Genomic DNA, 10583 nt, shown 5'->3' with positions numbered 1-10583 from the left:
TAACTGAGATTAATAGATACATACTACTATATAAAAAATAGGTAAATAAAAAGGGCCTGCTGAATAGCACCAGGAACTATATTCAATATTTTGTAAAACCTTTATTGGAAAAAACTGAAAAATATATGTAAGTGTATATATATATATATATCTGAATATACACACACACACACACACACACACACACATATATATAGCTGAATCACTTTGATATAGACCTCAAACTAACAACATTGAAAGCCAACTAGACTTCAATAAAAATAGGAAAATTCCATACACATAGGAAAATTCCAAGTAGGGCATACAAGATTTGGAATATTTATTCAAAATCAATTTATTAACGTATACATCACCTAATAATCCTAGCAACTGATTATAATACATGTATATTATACCTATAAATGGCATTACTGTGACTATGGCTCTGGAAGGAATAGACGAACAGTAAGTAACTGTGGATATATTTCTGCCTTTATATTAGCTTACTACTTGTCTTTACTTTCCTTTCTTCTTCAGTTGTTCTACAAAGTAGTCATTACAAGCGACCGTCAGAGCTGCCACCATGACTACGAATTCATTAAAATCCACTTCATTGTCCTTGTTGGCATCCAGGTCCTGCATAATCTTATCAACCAGCTCGGGATCCTTCTGGCACTAAAAGGAAAAAGAAAACTTCTAACTCCCAGGTTTTTAGGTTCATGACAACTGAAATCACCCCTTCCCTTTATCTACGTTAAAGTCTTCATTTCCATTTTTAGCATCAAAAGCAATTTCCAAGAGTCTATTTGCAGGTGTGTTTGAACCCGGGCACATATCTAAGTGAGTCTGGGCCTCTGCCCCCAGTCCCTAGAGTCCTCAGACCTAAACACCAAGAGGAGCAAACAGCAACACATCAAAGTGAGCTGCTGATGCTGAAAATGCATTTACCAGATAGCACAGGTGGAGGGCCAGAACCGGGGGAGGCAGCAGTTGTCGGGGGTGGGGGGACATGAAAAGAAGGAAGCTTTGAAGCCAACCAGGGAGCGTGAGTGACTGCCATTTACCAACAATGAGACTTGGAGCAAATCACTTAACATGTTAATAGTTCCTTTTTCATCAAATGAGGAGAATAATATCTCCTACAAATTGAGGGGATATCTCAATACACTTTTATGAGCACTTAGCACCAGGTTAGATTTAGCAAATAAAAATTCAGGACACCCAATCAAATGTGGAATTCAGATGAACAATGAATACTTTTTTGGTACAAGTATTGTCCCCAATAAGTATGTCATATTATATATTATCCAACAGCCTGTTTTGTGTATCACAAAACAAAACAGCTGCTGCTGCTAAGTTGCTTCAGTCGTATCCGACTCTGTGGGACCCCAGAGATGGCAGCCCACCAGGCTCCCCCGTCCCTGGGATTCTCCAGGCAAGAACAATGGAGTGGGTTGCCATTTCCTTCTCCAATGCATGAAAGTGAAAAGTGAAAGTGAAGTCACTCAGTCGTGTCCGACTCTTAGCGACCCCATGGACTGCAGCCTACCAGGCTCCTCCGTTCATGGGATTTGCCAGGCAAGAGTACTGGAGTGGGGTGCCATTGCCTTCTCCAAAACAAAACAGAGGCACCCAATAAAGGGTAGATCTTATAAGAATGACTCCATTTTATTGGTGGAAAGGAAAGCAAGGAGCCCATTGAGGAAAGCAAGGTTCAGAAAGGATGGGGCTATGTGGCACCCACTTTTCCTATAATTAGAGGTTGATGAGAAATGTTTCCCAAAGTATAGTTCATTTCCTCCAAGAATTCCCCATTGTCCTCTTATTAGCTGCCAACCACTAAACGGCTGGACATTTAAATTGAACTGATCAATTCAATCAAAAACAATCACAAATTTCACTTGAATAAATCAATGTGCCAAGTTTCACTTACTGAGTCTTTTATTCTAAATATTACATGACAGTTGCCAAATTGAATTTGAAAAATAAAAATGTTCTTGGGGACTCCTAAAATTACTAAAAAGGTATTGTATGTTAAATTTTTAAAAATTTTTCCCATAGAGGGTGGGGATAAAAGATTGTCATAATTACTACTGTCTTAACACAGCATTTGGACAGAATAACATCATGCCAGGCTACAATGTAGAAGGCAATGGCACCCCACTCCAGTACTCTTGCCTGGAAAACCCCATGGACGGAGGAGCCTGGTGGGCTGCAGTCCATGAGGTCGCTAAGAGTCAGACATGACTGAGCGACTTCACTTTCACTTTTCACTTTCATGCATTGGAGAAGGAAATGGCAACCCACTGCAGTGTTCTGGCCTGGAGAGTCCCAGGGACGGGGGAGCCTCGTGGGCTGCCATCTATGGGGTCGCACAGAGTCGGACACAACTGAATTGACTTAGCAGCAGCAGCAGCAGCAGGCTACAATGTGTACTAAAACTCCAAAGCTCCAAAAACACCAGAGTGAGCATTTTCCTCAGGGTAGGCGCCAGACACTCCATTGTAAGGTTTCACCTGTGGATTTAGTCCACTCCTGGCTGTTTTGAGATGTACATCTGTTTGCTGTTCAGCTGGTCACGGGCCAGACATCTCTTGCCTCAGTCCCAATCAACTTGCTCTTGGCTGACAAACTTGCTGGTCTTTATCACTCACTAGGAAATTCGCTACCGCAGCATGCAGTACCCCTGACTTCATTTCTGGCCCCAAACATCACATTTTCTCATTTACAGACAGCCGGATAGAGCCCCAGGTCATGTCACTGGTGTAACTACAGCTCCAAGTGTAACTAGCTGTGCTTTTGCTGCACTAGGGCATTGAATAATTGACAAAAGCCTCAGATATAATTTCCAACACCTGGAAACCCTACACCCCGCCCCAGACACCATGGAAAGGGGTACGTGCCCACAGACACAGCAAAGGTCCTAGTGTTTGCTCCCCAGTATTTAGAATCTTGATAGGAATTACGTGGTGTGGACCGAGCCCAGGAGACGGTATTCACAGAGGCTGTCCCTAGACGGGCACGGCTTCCACCCTCACCTGAACGGGGAGGACAGCAGACTCACCGAGAGGAATTCTGTGAGCTCTCGCTGCAGGAGCATCTTCAGCTCCCCCTTGTTGAGCTTGAACCTGTCTCCTTCCCTGCAGGAGTAGCGGTGGAAGGTTCTAATCATGATGTTCATGGCAATCTCCAGCTGGGTGGGCATGCTGGCAGCAGAGAGGAGCACTCCAGGGCGGGCCACCAAAGCCGGGGAGAAAACGCTTGTGAAGGATAAGCCGGTGGAGAAACACCAACACCTTCATTAAAACGAAATATTGCCATCCCCTGCTCAGCTCACACCCCAAGGGATGGTTGTTAAAGCAGAATAATCCTCAATTAACCAAGTGTTCTGACTCTCTAGGGAAAGCTCCAGAGATCTCTGCGGGTGAGTTTTTTCCTCCTCCCCTAATCCCCTCTCCTCCCTGATGGAGCTGGTTCAGAGTGTTTGGAAGTTAGCAATCAGACAACAAATTCAGAGCTGTGATAAAACACAGGCTGAAAAATAAACAAAAAGAGAAAGGAAACACGTAACTTCATACCTGTTCAGCCAACACAGGGCTCCATCAACAGGTGTTTATACAATTAAACTCTAACCATTTATACTCGGGGTTGGGGGGGGGCATCCGCCTCAGCACATCTGCTTCCAAGAAGATGAAAATTGCCAGTGACAAGAGATTCAAGTGGAAATAACTCTGAGCCTGTTTTTAACCAGGAAAAGGAACAGGTGTGAGGTGCTACCCCAAGGGCCATCAAGGAAAGGCTGGCCTTCACCCTGAGCCCTGGAGGAGAAGGCGAAGAGGTAAAGAGCCTCCAGTTACCCCTCATTAAGGGGAATGTGGGTACAAACGTGGTCAGTTGCTAGGAAGTCGCTGATTGGAAAGAAATCTAAATATAGAGAAGCAGAGAAGAAACACTGGTTCAAACCTGGAGACTCCTCAGCAAGGCCAACAGCGAGGTCAAGGGAACACACTCAGAGAAGACCTGTTAAACTCACCCAATGGACAGGGACTTATTTAGCTTTAAAAAAAAAGGGGGGGTGGTGGATGAGAAAGCTCTGTGCGTGCCAGTTTAGAAAGGGAAAAAACAGCGACTCTGGGTATGTAGGAAAGAAATAAAAATAAGGATATATATGTGTTCCCTGGTCAGGGAACAAAGATCTCCCACATGCGGAGAGGCACAGCCCCCCCCCCAAAAAAGTGTATGTTTGTGCATATATACTTGAATATGCCTAAGCAATTACTTGAAAGTTTACAAAAGAAAGTAAAAAAAAGTAGTAGCTACAAGGGTCGAGATGGAAACAGAGAGGTTGGGAGTAGGATTTCTCATTTACCCCTTTCAAACTGATTTTAACTTTTTCAGTTACAGTACTGTATTGCCTAATTAAAAAAGGAAAGAAAGAAATCCATGGAATGAAGCCCTTGAAGCCATGTATGCAGGAATCCACGGTGGGGAATTTCCAAGTGAGAGAAACTTACCAAAGAAAAAGTCACTGGAAAAACCAAAGCCAGAGACTGGCCACTGTGCTTTCAGCGCTGCTTGTGCTCAACCTGAATTATATGGAAAGCGAACCAGTTATCCCCTTTGTATCTCCTTTCACAAGCCAGTTGGGCTGTGTCCTCAGCCAGCCCACTCCTGTCCTTCTCGTCATCAGGCAGCCCACGGGACCTCCCGAGAGGTCTCCAGAGACGCTGTCACCTTGTACCTAAAGCTCAGTTCTCAAAAAAATAATTTTAAGTTAGCTTTTTTTATTATGAAAGTAATAATGCATGTGGTAAAATAGTGTTCTGAATACTCAAGAGTATGAAATAAAAGTAAACTTCTCTCCACCATGTCCCACCCGAGTTCTTCCCGGTGTACACTTACCTGCGTGAGAAGCAGGATCGCGGTGGTGGAAAGCATGGATCGCCTGTCTCCAGCTCTCACCTCTGTCCCCGATTAGCTATGGGATCCTGGGCTAGTCATCTACACTCTGTCCCCATTTCCCAATCTGTTTAGACAGGATCACGGTAGTGCCTACCCAACAGAAAGGATTAAACAGGTGCCTGGAACGTACTGAGTGTTTTGTTTGTATCAGCTATTATTATCCTTATAGAAAAAAAAGATACATTTATCATTTATATAATTACATGTAATATTATGGGCTTCCCAGGTGGCACTAGTAGTAAAGAACCCACCTGCCAATGCAGGAGACATAAGAGACTCAGGTTTGATTCCTGAGCAGGGAAGATCCCCTGGAGGAGGGCATGGCAACTCACTCCTGGAGAATCCCATAGACAGAGGAACTTTGTGCGCTACAATCTGAAGAGTCACAGAGAGTCAGATACCACTGAAGTAACTTAGCGTGCACACACACAATAGCATTAACACATGTGCACTTTGTTTTTTTAATTAATATAAATCTTACTATATCAACACAGAGATCTACCCCATTCTTCACTGAGATTGTGTGTTATTCCATTGGATGCATATCCCTACATATAATCATGAAATATTTGTCAGGTACTGATGTTATGCTAGGCCCTGGGTCAATACAGGAGAAGAACCTTGCCCAGAAAATCTCATTGCTTTTTGTACTGGGGCTGTGTTAAGTAGAGAGAATGCAGGAAACACTGTGCCTTTTTCATGTTGGGTCTACTAACCAAGAACTCCCCAATGGCTTTGTGACTATACTCTCCTGATCTGCTCATTTCTGAATGCAATTTCTTTGACTCCTAAACGTTGGCAATTTTAGCCACTCCTATCATTTCCCTGGTGGCTCAGATAGTAAAGAATCTGCCTGCAATGTAGGAGACCCGGGTTTGATCCCTGGGTTGGGAAGATGCCCTGGAGGAGCGAATAGTAACCCATTCCGGTATTTGTGCCTGGAGAATTCCATGGACAGCAGAGCCTGGCGGGCTGCAGTCCATGGGGTCAAAATGAGTCGGATGTGACTTAGTGACTAACACTTAAAATTTCAGTCACTCCCCAAATTGTATCTTTTGACCCAGAATTCTCTACTAATCTCCAAAACCACTATCCAACCGCCTGCTGGACCCCATTCCTACGCATGTCACACAAGCTTCTCACACTCTGTGAGGACCAAAGCCGAACTCACACCCTCTCCCCACCCACCCGCTCCTCCTGCTCCTGTCACCCCTCATCTGGCACTGTTTGTAAATATCAGTTGAATTCATCCGTTTCTCCCCATCCTTCACCACCTCCAGGACTTGGTGATTTGGAGTCTCATTTCTGTGAGAGCTTCCTTACTGCTCTCTCTACTCACTATTCCCTTTCATCCTGCTGTCAAGAGTAGTTAATCTAAAACACAAATCAACAGCCACACTCCTGGGCATTCATCCGTCTGAATGAATGCCTTCTCTGTCATCCATCTGACCTGCCTACAAACTGATCAAAATGCTGTGCTCTCTCCTTCCCTGCCTTAGCTGTTCTGGGCCAAGCACCTAGAAAGCTAATTCTGTCACTCCTCAAGGCTCCGTTCAAATATCTCCTCTTCGGAGAAGGCAATGGCACCCCACTCCAGTACTCTTGCCTGGAGAATCCCATGGATGGAGGAGCCTGGTGGGCTGCAGTCCGTGGGGTCGCTAAAAGTCAGACACAACTGAGCGACTTCACTTTCACTTTTCACTGTCATGCATTGGAGAAGCAAATGGCAACCCACTCCAGTGTTCTTGCCTGGAGAATCCCAGGGACGGGGGAGCCTGGTTGGCTGCCCTCTATGGGGTCGCACAGAGTCGGACATGACTGAAATGACTTAGCAGCAGCAGCAGAAGTTTTCTTGCAAGCTTCCCAGTTGCTCACCTTTTCCTCTGACAGGTGCCCACCTCTGCTCTCACTTGTCCCCTAGAGCACCTCCTTTTCTTTTTTATCACTTTTTTTTTGGTCTGCCCACATACTGCTCACTCTCCAGCCTGAATGGGCAGAATTGATAGTTGGTTCATCCTTGCGTTCCACAGCGTTTAGCACAGCGTCAAGCATATGAAGGAAAAGCTTTGAAATCTGGCTGTTGACCACCAGACACCTGACTGCAAATATCTTTCCTTGTATTCCCATATTTCTAGACAGTGAATTTTGTAAGACAATAAATTTATTCATTATAGATAAAAAAAGAAATCTTTGCTGATGGATGGATTAATGAACAAATGCCTCAGAGAGGGAAACTAAGCTCCCCAAGGAGTTGAGCCTTGTCAGGTTTAATTGTCCAAAGAGTTATTTGATTTGTATTTATTCCACATACAAAAGTTGTTTCATCGAAGAGACAGACAACAGTTATTTCCGAGAATATGAAGAGTTTGAATTTGGAACTATTTTCAGGTTAAGCTGCTGAAGTTTTCAATGTACTAAAATGGGTAAGTCTTACAGAATATATGGGCCTCAGCAGTATTATATCTAAATCATATTCAACCAAAAATAATTTACTTGGAAAATTCAATTGACAGGGAAAATTTTTAATATTGAAAATTATAATGTTGTAATTATAACCTGATTCTAGAGATGCAAAATACATATGACCTTGGTGTGCTTTGCTCTTAGGGTTTAAAAGCAAGGTGATTTCTGCTTGGCTTTAGCAGAGCTAGATGTTTCCTTTGGTATATGGTGTCCTCTAGTGTCACACTGCAGCACTGCATCGAAGCTCTCTAATTCCCAGACGGCGTTGGCATTGCTTGTATGCTCAATCGGGTCCGGCTCTTTGTGACCCTATGGACTGTAGCCCACCAGGCTCTTCTGTTCATGAGATTTTCCCGGGAAGAACACTGGAGTGAGATGCTACTTCCTCCTTTTCCCAATTCAAGGATCTAACCCACATCTCTTGCATCTCCTGCATTGTCAAGCAAATTCATTATCACTAGCGCCACATGGAAAGCCCCCTAATTCCCAGAGTGTGCTTGAGATTGTAAACCATGGCCCTTCTTCAGGGACCGATCTGTGGTGGTGGTGATGTTCAGTCCACTCAGTTGTGTCTGACTCTCCACGATCCCATGGACCGCAGCACGCCAAGCTTCCCTGACCTTCACCATCTCCTGGAGCTTGCTCAAACTCACGTCCATCGAATTGGTGATGCCATCCAACCATCTCATCTTGAGATTGTAAACCATGGCCCTTCTTCAGGGACCGATCTGTGGTGGTGGTGATGTTCAGTCCACTCAGTTGTGTCTGACTCTCCACGATCCCATGGACCGCAGCACACCAAGCTTCCCTGACCTTCACCATCTCCTGGAGCTTGCTCAAACTCACGTCCATCGAATTGGTGATGCCATCCAACCATCTCGTCCTCTGTTGTCCCCTTCTTCTCCTGCCTTCAATCTTTCCCAGCATCAGGGTCTTTTCAAATGAGTCAGCTCTTCACATCAGGTGGCCAAAGTATTGGAGTTTCAGCTTCAGCATCAGTTCTTTCAATGAATATTCAAGGTTGATTTCCTTTAGGATTGATTGGTTTGATCTCCTTGCAGTCCAAGGGATTCTCAAGAGTCTTCTCCAACACTACATTTCAAAAGCAACAGTTCTTCAGCACTCAGCCTTCTTTATGGTCCAACTCTCACATCCATACATGACTACTGGAAAAACCATAGCTTTGACTATTCGGACCTTTGTCAGTGAAATGTCTCTGCTTTTTAACATGCTGTCTAGGTTGGTCATAGCTTTTCTTCCAAGGAGCAAGCGTCTTTTAATTTCATGGCTGCAGTCACTATCTGCAGTGAATTTGGAGCTCTTTTTTGGAGGGGCCTTTGGAGCACTTTATTTTCTTATAGTCTGTCATTGTTTGCATTGTTTCCCCATCTATTTGCCACGAAGCAATGGCACCAGATGCCATTATCTTAGTTTTTTGAATGTTGAGTTTTAAGCCAGCTTTTTCACTCTCCTCTTTCACCTTCATCAAGAGGTTCTTTAGTTCCTCTTCGATTTCTGCCATAAGGGTGGTGTCATCTGCGTATCTGAGGTTATTGATATTTCTACCCTCACAGTCCAGAAAAACAGGTTTAGAGGCCCAGCCACACATTCCTGCCACACAAGTCATATGTTTCTGCCCCAGCAATTGCAGAAAGGGGATTTCACCTCTCTCTGCCTTCAGTCATGTCCCAAAGCCCCTGAGTTCCCTGCTGAATTAAAGGCATTTATCTTGCCTTTTACCCACAGATGGCTGAGAATCAAAAAGAAGAGGAATCCTAAAGGCAAGAATTTCTTTAACACAAGTCAAACATCTATTTTTCTGGCCAAAATGAGAAGATTTCTGCTCTTTGCTTCAAAATAATCCAGTGGGGGAGAGGTAGGTGATATGGTGGGAAGTGGGTAGAAAAGATATTAAACCAGGTTGGCCATGAGTCAGAGAACTTGAAGGCGAGTACTGGGGACGTGAGAGCTCTTCAGAGAATTCTACATTCCGAGTTTCTATACATTTGAAATCCTCCTTAAAGAAGTACACATTCACATACATACACACAGTCCCTCTCCCAGTCAGCATGAGGCAAAGGTAAACCAAACTGGAATTATCTCTCAGAGGAAAAGAAGCAACTTAACGGCATTGTGTATATGGAGGGATTCTTACAGGAGAAGCGGCCACTTGCTTTCTGCCACTGATGCAATCAACCGAAGAAGAGCAACTCAACCAATATTAAAAGAATATTTTAAAAACCTAATCCTGAAGGCTGTTGAACACTGAGATAAATCACAGAAGATAGCTAAGGAAATTCTTTCACTGAAAATAGAACATGAAACTGAGTTATTCATATTGATAGTGAAGAAGGAAAACAGGAATGCTTGTTAGTTGCCCAAATTTATTCTGGGGCCAAATACGGCAGTCTGAACTTAGACAGCCATGATGGCTAGACGGAAGGCAAGCAGGTAGAATGTGTTTGGACAGTGGCGTGTATCCATGCCACAGGCCTGGACCTCGTTCCTGTGTCTATTGTCAGGACTAGCTATTAACAAGTCCAGCAATTACACTTCCCTTGTCAGCTAAAGAGTCGGACACGACTGAGCAACTGAACTGAACTGTCAGCTAAAACCACAGCCCCTCTCTGCAAAGTTTCAGTGGTGACCCGCCCTCAGAATGGCCCCCAAGGATCCTTACCCCTGGTACTCACACCTCTGTGTAGACGCTGCCCACAGTGAGTACAGCAGACCTGTGTTAGCAACAGGATATTGTGAGTGACTGACAAGGCGAGGGCATAAAAGACACTATGGCTTCAGCTTTGCTTCCTCTTGGATCACAGGCTCTGGGGAAAGTCAGCCGCCATGTTGGGAGGATACTCAAGAAGCCGTTTGGAGACCCATGTGGCAGAGAACTGACCAAGAGCCAGCACCAGCCTGTCAGACGTGTGATGGGCCCCCTTAGAAGCAGGCCCTCCAGCCATGGCAAGCCTCCAGATATCTGCAGCATGACTTCTTGGGAAACCCCAAGCCACACAACAGCTACACAGCTTCCGAATTACCGTCCATCGGAAAGTTATGAGAAACAATAAATGTTGTTTTAAGCTAAATTGGGGTTAACTTATGCAACAGCAGGTAACTAGCATAGTTTGTGCCAAGCCTGGGAGTAGATGGCGGAAGACTGAGAAGGAATGAGTGAT

At 44.5% G+C, this 10583-nt stretch overlaps 1 protein-coding gene across 1 annotated transcript; it reads right to left on the bottom strand.

Moving 5' to 3' along the window:
• Positions 1-416: 416 nt before the first annotated feature.
• Positions 417-3233, bottom strand: S100Z (S100 calcium binding protein Z). The gene is made up of 2 exons (XM_005890085.2): positions 3044-3233; positions 417-654 (listed from the first exon to the last, which is right to left on the bottom strand). Exons 1-2 carry the CDS (start codon positions 3182-3184, stop codon positions 496-498), a joined length of 300 nt encoding a protein of 99 aa, XP_005890147.1. The 5' UTR covers positions 3185-3233; the 3' UTR covers positions 417-495.
• Positions 3234-10583: the final 7350 nt, after the last annotated feature.

Source organism: Bos mutus, chromosome 10 (genome assembly GCF_027580195.1).
Source record: "Bos mutus isolate GX-2022 chromosome 10, NWIPB_WYAK_1.1, whole genome shotgun sequence".
Classification (NCBI taxonomy): domain Eukaryota; kingdom Metazoa; phylum Chordata; class Mammalia; order Artiodactyla; family Bovidae; genus Bos; species Bos mutus.
The sequence above is the reverse complement of the archived record's forward strand: the minus strand, read 5'-3'. Positions and strand labels throughout refer to the sequence as shown.

What these genes read in the sequence shown, in the direction of transcription:
- S100Z (XM_005890085.2), bottom strand. Translation starts at nt 3,184, where the DNA reads ATGCCCACCCAGCTGGAGATTGCCATGAACATCATGATTAGAACCTTC. An exon ending in AGCTCACAGAATTCCTCTCG is followed by an intron (nt 655 to 3,043) that starts GTGAGTCTGCTG and finishes TTTTCCTTTTAG; the next exon opens with TGCCAGAAGGATCCCGAGCT.